At 55.7% G+C, this 12027-nt stretch overlaps 3 protein-coding genes across 10 annotated transcripts in view; 1 reads left to right on the top strand and 2 right to left on the bottom strand.

The window, feature by feature from the left end:
* Positions 1-2914, top strand: part of PC (pyruvate carboxylase) — a 94767-nt gene extending 91853 nt beyond the window's left edge. For all 3 annotated transcript variants that reach the window (XM_037053338.1, XM_037053339.1, XM_037053340.1), the window contains exons 15-21: positions 50-290; positions 408-657; positions 857-1101; positions 1188-1367; positions 1443-1691; positions 2055-2195; positions 2271-2914. In XM_037053338.1, coding sequence (XP_036909233.1) covers positions 50-290; positions 408-657; positions 857-1101; positions 1188-1367; positions 1443-1691; positions 2055-2195; positions 2271-2519 — 1555 coding nt within the window. In that variant the 3' untranslated portion in view covers positions 2520-2914. The remainder of the gene's footprint in view (positions 1-49; positions 291-407; positions 658-856; positions 1102-1187; positions 1368-1442; positions 1692-2054; positions 2196-2270) is intronic.
* Positions 2915-4548: 1634 nt separating this feature from the next.
* On the bottom strand, positions 4549-7656 carry RCE1 (Ras converting CAAX endopeptidase 1). 6 transcript variants are annotated; one of them, XM_037053330.1, is made up of 8 exons: positions 7417-7656; positions 7139-7241; positions 6962-7045; positions 6628-6706; positions 5988-6155; positions 5802-5847; positions 5477-5539; positions 4549-5174 (listed from the first exon to the last, which is right to left on the bottom strand). In XM_037053330.1, exons 1-8 carry the CDS (start codon positions 7644-7646, stop codon positions 4823-4825), a joined length of 1125 nt encoding a protein of 374 aa, XP_036909225.1. In that variant the 5' UTR covers positions 7647-7656; the 3' UTR covers positions 4549-4822. The 6 variants fall into 6 exon arrangements, with proteins under 6 accessions (XP_036909225.1, XP_036909226.1, XP_036909227.1 ...); XM_037053332.1 differs by having other exon boundaries at positions 4850-5174; positions 5802-5873; XM_037053333.1 differs by having other exon boundaries at positions 4850-5174; positions 5802-5873; positions 7379-7601.
* Positions 7657-7779: 123 nt separating this feature from the next.
* The window catches only part of TOP6BL (TOP6B like initiator of meiotic double strand breaks), a 46665-nt gene continuing 42417 nt past the window's right edge, over positions 7780-12027 (bottom strand). The window contains exons 14-16 of the mRNA XM_037053337.1: positions 9324-9402; positions 7941-8128; positions 7780-7853 (exon numbers count right to left, since the gene is read on the bottom strand). Coding sequence (XP_036909232.1) covers positions 7794-7853; positions 7941-8128; positions 9324-9402 — 327 coding nt within the window. The 3' untranslated portion in view covers positions 7780-7793. The remainder of the gene's footprint in view (positions 7854-7940; positions 8129-9323; positions 9403-12027) is intronic.

Raw genomic sequence — 12027 nt, 5'->3', positions numbered from 1 at the left:
GTGGGGTGAATGGGATGTGGCTAATCCCTGGGCTCTCCTACCCACTCAGGTTCTGTGAGGTGGCCAAGGAGAATGGCATGGATGTCTTCCGGGTCTTTGACTCCCTCAACTACCTGCCCAACTTGCTACTGGGCATGGAGGCAGTGGGCAGTGCCGGTGGGGTGGTAGAGGCTGCCATCTCATACACGGGGGACGTGGCCGACCCGACCCGCACCAAGTACTCGCTGCAGTACTACATGGACTTGGCCGAAGAGCTGGTTCGAGCTGGCACCCACATCTTGTGTATCAAGGTACCTGGACCTAGCCCCCCTCCAGCAGTCCCCCCCCTCCCACCTCCCTATGTTCCCCCCATCTTCCCCACCACGCACAAATGTGCCCCCTTCTTACCATCTTTTCCTCTCCCCCAGGACATGGCAGGGCTGCTGAAGCCAGCGGCCTGCACCATGCTGGTCAGCTCCCTCCGGGACCGCTTCCCTGACCTCCCGCTGCACATCCACACCCACGACACGTCAGGGGCCGGTGTGGCAGCCATGCTGGCCTGTGCTCAGGCTGGGGCTGACGTGGTGGACGTGGCATCCGATTCCATGTCCGGGATGACTTCACAGCCCAGCATGGGGGCCCTGGTGGCCTGTACCCGAGGGACTCCCATGGACACAGGTAGGAACAGCAGCAGCCCATGGCCACCCCCCTCTCAAAGCCACAGCCCCCACCAGTACCAGACTCTAAATGCTCTTGCCTTGCCTTCCACTACACCACCCCGGTCTGAGGTGGGAGCTGAGCAGGCCCTGGGGTCCTCGGAGGGCAGCTGGGAGTTGAGCACTTTTCCACCCCTCCCCTGGCTCCGGCCTCCCTGCAGGGATCCCCCTGGAGTGCGTGTTTGACTACAGTGAGTACTGGGAGGGGGCCCGGGGGCTGTATGCAGCCTTTGACTGCACGGCCACCATGAAGTCAGGCAACTCGGACGTGTATGAGAACGAGATCCCGGGGGGCCAGTACACCAACCTGCACTTCCAGGCACACAGCATGGGGCTCGGCTCCAAGTTCAAGGAAGTCAAGAAGGCCTATGTGGAGGCCAATCAGATGCTAGGCGACCTCATCAAGGTGAGCAAAATCTTGTCCTTACCTATGCTTCTGGGCCTCTGTAAGTAAGGTGCCTGGCACCCTAACCCAAGGGCCCGTCTCCTCAGGTGACACCCTCCTCCAAGATCGTGGGGGACCTGGCCCAGTTCATGGTGCAGAACAGGCTGAGCCGGGCGGAGGCCGAGGCCCAGGCAGAAGAGCTGTCCTTCCCCCGCTCTGTGGTGGAGTTCCTGCAGGGCTACATCGGCATCCCCCACGGGGGATTCCCTGAGCCCCTGCGCTCCAAGGTAAAGGAGGCCCAGCCCACTGCGAGGTGGGACTGGGTGCAAGAATTGGGCCTGACCCTCTACTGTGCTCCCCAGGTGTTAAAGGACCTGCCAAGGATAGAGGGGCGGCCTGGAGCCTCCCTCCCCCCCCTGGACCTGCAGGTGCTGGAGAAGGAGCTGACAGAGCGGCACGGGGAGGAAGTGACCCCGGAGGATGTGCTCTCAGCAGCCATGTACCCTGACGTCTTCACTAACTTCAAGGACTTCACTGCCACCTTTGGTCCCGTGGACAGCCTCAATACCCGCCTCTTCCTGCAGGGCCCCAAAATTGCAGAGGAGTTCGAGGTCAGTGGCTCGGGCACCTGTGTATACTCCCACCAAGGAACCCTGCCCCCACCCCTAAGGACCCCAGCACATCTAGAGTGGCAGACCGGCTTGGCTGTCACCAGGCCTCCAGAGCCATGGGTGCACAAAGTACCCTTGGGAGGCCAGGAGTCTAGGCCTTTAGTAAGGCCACTTACTAAAGGCCACGTGTAATCTGTTGTTCAATAAACGAGCGCTGGGTTTGTTTCAGTGTCGTGGGCGGGGCCGGCCCACCTCCTTTAGTAAGGAGTGGAGACCCAGGGTGGGGGGACCTGGGACTGTGCACGATGGCTGCTGTCCCCGCACTTGCCCCTTCCGCTCCAAGCTTCCACATCCTTCCTGCAGGTGGAGCTGGAGCGGGGCAAGACGCTGCACATCAAAGCCCTGGCCGTGAGTGACCTGAACTGGGCAGGCCAGAGGCAGGTCTTCTTCGAGCTCAATGGACAGCTGCGGTCCATTCTGGTCAAGGACAATCAGGCCATGAAGGTACAGCTCCCCATCCCAGCTAGGTGGTGGGGACCAACGGGGCCTGGTGTCTCACGTCCCCTCTGCCATCTGCAGGAGATGCACTTCCACCCCAAGGCCCTGAAGGATGTGAAGGGCCAGATCGGGGCACCCATGCCTGGGAAGGTGATAGACATCAAGGTGGCAGCAGGGGACAAGGTGGCCAAAGGCCAGCCCCTGTGTGTGCTCAGCGCCATGAAGATGGAGACTGTGGTGACCTCGCCCATAGAGGGCACCGTCCGAAAGGTCCACGTAACCAGAGACATGACCCTGGAGGGTGATGACCTCATCCTGGAGATTGAGTGATGCGCCTGGCTTGCAGCCCGGCCATCCCCACCCCTAGCCTTCTCCTGCGCTGCGTGGCCAGGGCCGGCCCCGGCCAGCCAGTGCCCTGAGGGTAGGAAGGCCTGGCCCTGGAGCTCCTGTCCCCAGTTCATGGCAGCAGACAGTGCTTGCAGTGGCCATGCCCCCTCTCCAGCCATCTGTCCTTTTCCTGCTGGTGGACAGTAGCTCACATATTTGCCTCTTGCCAAATGAGGGCCCTATCCTTGCTGCAGACTACAGGGGTGGCACAGGTGGCCTCGGACCCAGAGCAGGTTTGGGGGGGGGATCCTACCTCTGGGGGTGGGGGGGGGTGGGGTAGTAAACCTAAGCCCCCAGTCCTGAAACCTTTTGTTCAATAAAACTGACTTTCTCCCGCACTTCCCAGTGGGTCCTTTACAACCCACCCCCATGCCACTCAGGGACAGAGCTGCCCCTGACTCCTCAGGCCGGTTCAATCTTCCTCCTTGGAGGTGGTAAGGATAACAGACGTGGCCTTGATTTAAGCTACTAGGAGTACCTATTGTATACACACCCCAAATAGGATCAGCTAGTCATTACTGAGCGCTGGGAGGCGTAGTGGGTGGGGTAAGTGGGGCTGCGCTAAACACTTAACACTTATTAATGCAGGTCATCAACCTTCATCCATTTTAGGGACGCAGATAGAGCCACAGGAAAGTTAAATAACCTGCCCAGGACCCCACAGCTAGTTAAGAGGTAGAAAGGGTCCAAACCGAGGTGGTCAGTGGACTTGCTTCCCAACCACACTGCTTTACTTTCCAAACCCTGGGCCCACCCATCCTTTCAGGACTGGATGCAAACAGGCATCAGTTCTGGGAGTGGACAAGACCCTCAGGAACCTTCGGGAAGGAGGGCTTTGGTGGGAGGTTAGCACTGGACTGAGAGTCCTGGAGTCTAACCCTGTCCATCCCCCCACAACCTGCTCTGAGGAGAAAGTTCTCCTGCGTTCCAGTTCCCTCCCCTACAGGATGAGATGGCCACCCTGCCTGAGTCACTGCACAGGGGAGGGGAGGTGAGGCGGGCGAGCGAGTGAGGTGGTGGGGCAGTACCTGAGCCCAGACACCAGGACCCCCAGGGGACCACCCCAGCGCCCCGCCAGCCCATGCACTCAGGGTACCACAACCGCCCAGGCATGGGCCTGGGCCACCGCCTTTTTGGACTCCAAGATTCCAAAGACCCTCTGAACAGGCCCATGCTCACCCTCTCTGCCTCCCCAACAGCTGCTGCACAGAACTTTCTGGCAAGGTAGGTGTGTGACTGTCACAATGCCCTTTCAGATCCAGATGAATGCAGTTTAGTCACTGCCCACCTCGGGCACCACGGGGAGTGACTGCACACCCGTTTCCTCCTGAGTCCTCAGGCAATGGGACTCAGAACACCCACCTTGAGTTTGGAATGGGGCCTGAAAACCATTCTAAACGAGGAAGAGCCGAGAACGGCGGCAGGTTCTAAGAAAGAACCCAGAGAGAGGTACAGGGCTGCTCAGCAAGGCTGCTGCTCTCAGGGCCACAGCCTTTGTTCTGGTTCCTCCAGGGACCAGACAAGCAGTGTGGTGGCAGAGGTCCAAGGTGGAGCGAGCCAGAAAATCCTCTAAGCCCCAGGTGACTCTGAACTAGTTCTTCTAACATTTTGGATCTATTTCCTCTTATGGGCCATGAGGCTGGTGGACACTGGGAGACCCTGGTGGAGCCCTGAAGTGGAAGCCTCCCCACTCTCAGGGGACACAGGTTGGAGGCTCTATCACAGGGGCCAGCCCCTGGGCTCCACTTCCTGACCCTGGTAGGTGGTCACAGTCCCCAGATGAGTTGGACCCACACCTGGCACCTGCAGTCTTAGGTCCACCTGGGCGAGGACGTGAGTCTGGCTCAGGAAGAAGGGAGCTACAAGACCCAGGGCAGTCAGACCCCCATCCTGGCCCTACTGCAGGGCACTGTCCTCTCAGGCTCACTACCAAGACCCCAAATAGTCTAATACCCAAAGGTTCAAGGCCATGTTACCCAAGTTAAATCTCTTTAATATCCCAATACAAAGTCCTGATGCAAAAAGACAATGAGAAAACCCTGGGAAGTTGGGGGGAGGGGAATCTGTAAATTCTACCCCCAGCAGCTTTTCTGGGGCAAAGGAGCTCAGAGAAGCAGCAGTCCACAGTGAGGAAGGGGGTGCGCGGCTCCCGGGGCCTACTCCTCACCCCCTCGTTCCAGAGGGGCCGCACCTTTCTGCTCCTTTCTCTTGGTCCCTGGGATTCAACTAGCTCTGGCTTCAATCCCCTACAAAAATTCCTGAGATCTCGGAATCCCAGCCAGCTCCTCCCCTTCAGGACCCCTTGAAGGGGAGGGGCTGAGGAGCCCGTGAGAGTTCATAGGAGTGTGTACAAGAGCATGGGTCAGGAGCACAGCGGAGCCTCTGAGTCCCCCGCCCGCTCTAGAAGCACACAAAGGGGAAGACTGCCGTAGAGCTTGGGGTCCGTAAGGGGCTGGAGCAGAAGCAGGAAGAGTCCTACACCCAGGGCATAGCCTGCCAGCAGAGGCCGCCTCTGTGGATGCTCCAGGGCTGCACAGACGGCAGGGAAGCCCATGTAGTTGCAGAAGGAGTGGCAGAGAACTGGCCCAATCAGGTGTCCTGGGGAGGGGAGACAGCAGCTCGTGGAGCAGCCCCACCACTTCCTCTGGCCCCGATGGGGCTAATGACCCTCATCTCCTTGAACAGGAGATTAACACCCCACCTGCCCACCTCCCCACACACCATGGCCTCTGTTTCCTTCCACCTCTCAGACCTCACCAGGCTGAGGGCCCTGGCTCAGCCTGTCTATAGGACTGCAGTTCAAATTTTGTTGCTCCTGGAACAAACAGTTCTCCCATTCTCCCACCCACTCCTGTGGGCCGCTGAGCCCTCAGGGCACCCGTGAGAGAATGAAAACCAACCTGTGCGGATGAAGAGGAAAGCAGTGTAGGCACCGAAGACAGCTGTGTAGGAGAACTGGAACGCTGGAGATGGGGAGGCCACAAGTGACCACACCTGCATGCCCTTGTCCCAGCACTAGACACTCATCAGCCAGAGACACCCCCTTCCCTCTGGGGGCAGTGGCGGCCTCCCCCAGCACCGATGGCTGTCCTCTACACCCAGCTCCTCGCGGTCAGCAGCCCCTTCAATGCTACAGCCCCCTTCCCAGCTCTTCCTCTGGAGTGGCTATTAGACACCCCCACGCACCCCAACGCAGACTGCCCAGGCATGTGCTCTAGGACCCACCTGCAGACAAGAAGATGCTCCCCACACTGCTCTGGCGGAATCGAAGCTGCTCAAAAATGTGGTGAAAATGGGCTGAGAAGAAAGTAAGAAGCACGTCACATTGCTCCCAGCCCACCCTTGCCCCAAGCCCCATGCTCGGCCCTCATGTTAGGAACATATCAGCAGGACCAAGCTGGACAGACTCACCAACTCCGAAGAAGAGTGGGCAGGTGAACACGGCGGGGCCCAGGCCCGTACACGGTGCTAACATGGGCAGCATGCAGGCCCGGAACACCAGCTCTTCTGTCAGGGGTGCAATCACTTGGTTGCGAAGCCAGCGCATGTCCGTGAGGCAGCGGGCCCAGGAGCGAGGGGCTAGGGAGGGGATTCAAGACAAACAGTGAGCAACGAGCTATTGAACAGAGGCCCCACGGGCCCCTCCCACAACCTTTTCCTGTCCAAACTCAGGTTAGGCTTTCATACTTAGAACAAGTAAGGGTCCAGCTTTGTTTATCGGCTTAAGATAATGTCTCCAGAAGACTGAACAGGAAAGCATTAGTAGCTGAGGCAGGATATCTGAAAACATCATATCTGCCCAAGACCAGCTCCAGCTTGGAGAAGCCAAGGGTTCAGGGAAGCAGGGGAAATGCTATCTAATCCACAACACTCCTAGGGGCCCTAAGGGTTCCTTGAACATCCAGAGCCAACTCTTAGAAGACGCCCGCCATATGTTCCCATCTTACTGATGAATACAACACAATATGCCTCACACCTCATGTTCAAGTCCTATCCTGACTCCCTGCCCTAGACTGCCTGCTGGCTTTTCCCCTCAACTCTGAGGACTCACCTAAGACAACCTTCAACCCGTCTGCCAGGTCACAGGGGCAGTCCATCGACAGCTGCATCAACGGGCCCAAAAAAAGGATCTGGAGACACAAAAACCAGAGCAATCAAATGAAAGGCTTAAACTATAATCCACTGCCTTTGCCCAAAGCCTCAAGCTTCCTGCTGTCAGCCAGGGTTTCCCACCCATGCACACCCGAGGGCCTCAAGCCACCTCTCAGTTCCTGTCTCTCATTAGGCAGAAACTGGACTCAATCAGGATAAGAAAAGGGGGGGGGAGGAGCACAAAGGAGCGCCATACCAGTAACAAAGCACAGAGAAGGTAGAGGAGGACTCACCATGGTCAGCAGCAGGGGCAGCAGTGCTGCTGGGAAAAAGCCCTCCAGCCTGAAGCCCATCAGGGTGAGCAGGGATGTGCCTGGCTGAGCCACAGAAAAGGGGGCATCAGTCTTGTTCCCTCCGCCAAGACCCCTGAGATCTCTCCCCTGTAGCCCTCTGTCCCGCCTTCTTCGCACCTGGATGCCTGTGAGTTCCCTCCAGAGTAGCACGCAGAGGGGTGACAGACTGGACACCACCAGGACACTGGTGAAGCGCCGTTTGATGACGGCAGGGTGGTCCCTATGGAGGGGGTATTAAGTTCAGGGGGCCCACAGTCCCCTCCTGACAGCTCGGCCCAGCCCTTGGCTAGCCCGCGCTCCGCCCGCAGCCCCGCCTCCTGGAAGCGCAGGTTCCGGCCGCGCGCGCAGCCCCCGCACCTGGGCAGCTCGCTCTTCCAGACATAGAGGCTACCCACGTAGGAGCAAGCGAGGCTGAGACAGGAGAACACCGACACCCAGCAGCACAGCCCAGGACCCGGACCTCCCAGAGCCGCCGTCTCGGGCTGCCGCTCCGGTCGCGACACCGACAGCAGACGCAACCCGTCCCCGCCCAGCGCCGCCATCGCGCCCGGACCCGCGGCGCGCACCAGTGACGCAATCCTGCCACCTCTCGGCCCTCGCCCGCGGAACGCTCTGGTGACGCCATCCGGCGGCGCCGCAGGAGAGGGGGGCCGGCCCCGCCCACGACACTGAAACAAACCCAGCGCGCACGGAGCTCATTTATTGAACAACAGACTACACGTGGCCTCAACCTCCGCCAGGCTGGTTTGGACGCCTGGGGAGAGGGCTCGGCTCAGGTGCCGGGACTCAGCCATTCCGAAAGGTTGGAGACCTCCTGCAACCACAGCGCGTCCTGCGGGAGGAAAGGGGGCGCGGGCATGAGGACGCCTCGGTAACGGCCGGGTCCCTGCCCTCCCCTGCCCAGCCCTCGCCTGGTCACCTCCGGGCCGCCCCCGGAGCCCGCCCTGCTTCCGACGGGAGTCAGGGAGGCCGCGGGGGACTCTGCGCTGCGCAGGACAGCCTCCGACGGACTCGGGCCCCTGGCAGGGTGGAACGCCCGCGTTCCCTCCACGACCTGGCGGAGGCTGCCCTTCCTGAACCTCTTGTTTTCTGCTTGTCCGCTGGCCCCTAGGAGAAAACAAGCGTACTTGTCCCGCGGCCCGGTGCTAGAAAAGACCCTGAGGGAAACATGGGAGAAAGGCAGGAGCTGGGGCCCGGCTCTCTCGGCTCTCCCACCTCAGAACCCTCATCCGGTGACGTCCAGGTCAAAGGCCGGCAACTGTGAGCTGCAGGTTCAGGCTGGGGCTGCAGAATGGCACCAGGGTCTCTCCATCCCACCTCAGCTAAACCCGGGAAGAGGCAACCGGGATCGTACCAAGCCCTCACTCTCCCTGCCAAGCTCGGATCCCCCGCCCGAAAGCGGTTTCGCCTCTCCCATTGCTGCCCACGCCGCGTGGGGCAGTGCCTACAGGTGCCTTTCTATTAACTGATTCTCGAATCTATAGCACTGTTTTGTCCCACGGTGCACCCCCCNTTGACACACGGGGCACCCCCCCCCCCCGCCCAGTCTGGCCCTTTTAGACACAGTCTAGAGCCAGGCTGCCTAGGTTTGGATTCTGGCTCTACCATTTACTAGCTGTGTGACCTCGAGTAAGTTTGACATCTATGGGCCTCAGTTTCCTCATCTGTAAAATGAGAAAATAATAGTACCTGTACTTCATACTGTTATTTTGAGAGTTAGGAGCATTAATACATTTTTAAACGTTCAGAATAATGCCTGGCACCTGCACCATGCAGGTTCAGGCACCAGTGGCTGTGGTTCTTTTCAGCCATGGGCACTAAACCGCCTTGCCACTGCTGGCCCAGGTGCTGTTTAAGTACTGGGGATGGGGCGAGGAAAGACTTCAGTATGATCACCGGCACCCAACACACGCTGACACGTCCTCATAACACATCGAGGTTGAGGTGGTGTCCGTACCCTGGAGCAGCCTCCAGAGCCCCACATTAGCCACCAAAACTAGGGAGAGCTGTGGTGTCAACACTGATGAGAAAAGATAGGAGGGAACAAATTGGATTCAGGGGCCCACACTCCCAGCACGCACATTCGCCCGTAACTGCACAGACTAGGAGAGATTTCTAGTCTTTTGAGGGGCAACTCCTCCTGCTGCCCCAGAACACCCGCAGTGACAAGGAGCGCCAACTACATTCCAGAAGGACTGTGCTGTGGTGAGAGGTGCAGTTTGAAAGCCTTGAAGTCATATGTTTGTGTTTTTTTTACTTCCCAGCTTCGAGCCAGAGCTCACCTGAAAAGCTGAAACCTTACCTACAAGGAGCTCCAGGCTGCTGTCCTCTTGCGCATCCTTTGTTCTGTCTTCTGTGTCATTTTTCTCTGGGAGCAGTTGCTTTAAAAATTAGATGTCCTAAGTTAATTCTGCAGAGGCACAAATGAGTGCCAGTGACATGAGTGTGCCTGGTGGCTTTGCTCACCTCGCAGGGCTGTCCACCCGTGCCTGCCTCCCGACCCCCTTCTTCCTGGCTCATTTGAATCTTTCCGCGCAGCAACCTACCTTCAAGATTGACTTCTGCTAGAGCTCTGCAGCTCACTCCAGCACATCCCCTCTGAGCCCTGGTCACTCACCTACTGTCTGCTGTACTCCTCGGGCTCTGGGCATGCACTGCATGCCTCTGTGGGTGTCCATTTTGCTCATACAGATTCCTTGAAAGGGAAGGTACATCATACCTACATCTCTTTACATCTAGTGAGTTCCTTGCATGGGGTAAACACTCAGCAAACAACTGACCACAGGGCCCACTTTGTGGTCCTCACTAGCCTTTCAAAACCACACTGGGTTCCACTTGGACAGAGAAACAAAGGTACTAAGAAGATCAGAACCCAGTCTTCCTAGCTCCTTGTGTTCAAGAATACAGGTGTGTAAAAATAGATATCCTCCTCATCAATGTTAAAAACTTTTGTGCTTCAAAGGACACTATAAAAAAGTGCAAAGTCAACGCAACAGGAAAAAACACTTGCAAATCAGATGTGATAAGAACTTATATCCAGAATAAAGGACCCTTATAACTCAACAATAGAATAACAAATAATCCAATTAAAACTGGGTTGACAAATTGGAGTTGAATAGACATTTCTCCAAGGAGACACAAATGCCCAATATGCACATGAAAAATGATCAACATTATTAGAGAAACGCAAACCAAAACCACTACCAGACACCACTTACCACCTGCTGTGACGGCAACAATCTCAGACAAAAACGAGTGTTGGTGAGGGCATGGGAAAACTAACATTTGCACAGTATTGGTGGGAAAGTAAAATGGTGCAACCAGTTTGAAAAAACAGTTTGGAAGTTCCTCAACAAGCGAACTACAGAGTTATCATGTGACCAATCCAATTCTACCCCTAGATACATACCCAAGAGAATGACAGACCTGCCCACACAAAGAAGTTCATAGCAGCATTATGCATAACAGCCAAAAAGTGCAAACAACACACATGTCCATCTACTGATGAATGGAGACATCAAATGTAGTACTTATCCTTGGTGTCCCTTCACATGGTTTCAGCTACCCATGGCCCAAAAATATTCATGGAAAATTTTGGAAGTAAGCAATTCACAAGTTTTAAATTGCACACCATTCTGAGTAGTGTGATCCTCACGCTGTCCCCCTCCATCCCACTCAGGACATGGGTCCTCCCTTCGTTTGGCGTATCCGCACTGTATACGCTACCAGCTTCTTAGTCACTTAGTAGCAGCCTAAGCTATTAGATTAACTGTCGTCGTCGTCGTATCGCAGTGCTTGTGTTCAAGTGACCCTTATCTTACTTAATAGGTTAATTCATTTAGGTGAAAAGGTATGCAAGTATGGGGACAAATATGTGTAGGATTCGGTGCTATTCCTGGTTTCAGGCACCCACTGGCAGTTCTGGAATACTTCCCCTGTGTATATACCACTACCGTATGTACGGCATACAATGTATAACAAGGAATGAAGTGCTGTTCCATGTTATGGATGAACCTTAAAAACATTATGCTAAGTGAAAGGAGCCAGACACAAAAGGCCACTTACTGTATGATTCCACATATATAAAATACCCAGTCTGGCAAATCCATGGAGATGGAAAGTAGATTCGTGGTTGCCAGGGAATGGCAGAGTTGGGAGGTAGAGTTGGGACCGACTGCAGAGTAGGTTACAGGGTCCTTTTTGGCATGATGGAAGTGTTCTTGAATTTAGAGTAAATATACTTAAAACCACTGAATTGCACAATTTAAAATGGTAAGTTTTGTGGCTCATGACTTACAATGAATAAAAGTAGATATTCTACCATGTATTGTTTGCTAAAGAAGTTACAATTTCTAAGTAATTACATTTCAAGGAACACAGAAGGGGTAGAAAGATGGTCCTAAAGGTGCGAAAAGAGAAAAAGTATTCAGAAAATTTCCAAACACCTTTTTTCTTCTTTGAGAGAAAGCTTATCCTTTTACTCTAGCCTGGAAAATGTTATGTAAGAGACAAACCTCCTATCTGATATTGGGCTCACCAAAGAAACACCCACATTCAGAGAGACAGCTCTGAGCCCCAGGGGAGCCTGGCGCAGCCTCCATCACCAGACCCCCGAGTGAGACAGACCACGCACCCTGAGGGTACACCTCCTCGGATTAACGGATTAACGCTCCACAAGACATTCCGTTCTGGTCTCCCCTCCACCGCCACCCCGGGGATAACAATGTTTCTCCTTAGAAAGCTGCCTCCCTGTTACTTCTCCCACTTCTTCTTCGTCTTAAGTTTCCAGTCCGTACACACATCTGCAATGAGAAGCCCTGGAGCACTGTCTCGTCTACTGCTTCATGGCCCACTGCCCACTGTTCCAACACCCAGCCACAACCTCTCCCTGCATATATTCTATAAAACTCTAAAACAATTTCTTCCATTTCTCTCATTTCTTCCATTCTCCATAAGCTATTAGCAGCCCTAGATGATGTTATTCCATGTTATTCCCGAGACCACCT

This window comes from Sturnira hondurensis, unplaced genomic scaffold, assembly GCF_014824575.4.
Source record: "Sturnira hondurensis isolate 20B ecotype Veracruz unplaced genomic scaffold, ASM1482457v3 Scaffold0007797, whole genome shotgun sequence".
Taxonomy (NCBI): Eukaryota; Metazoa; Chordata; class Mammalia; order Chiroptera; family Phyllostomidae; genus Sturnira; species Sturnira hondurensis.
The sequence above is the reverse complement of the archived record's forward strand: the minus strand, read 5'-3'. Positions and strand labels throughout refer to the sequence as shown.

Bases quoted from the DNA above. Each gene is read 5' to 3' on its own strand.
- RCE1 (XM_037053330.1), bottom strand. From the start codon at position 7,646: ATGGCGTCACCAGAGCGTTCCGCGGGCGAGGGCCGAGAGGTGGCAGGA. The intron at 7,242-7,416 runs GTGGGTAGCCTC...CCCCCTCCATAG, and splicing joins TCAGCCTCGCTTGCTCCTAC to GGACCACCCTGCCGTCATCA. The intron at 7,046-7,138 runs GTGCGAAGAAGG...TCTGTGGCTCAG, and splicing joins GGGAACTCACAGGCATCCAG to CCAGGCACATCCCTGCTCAC.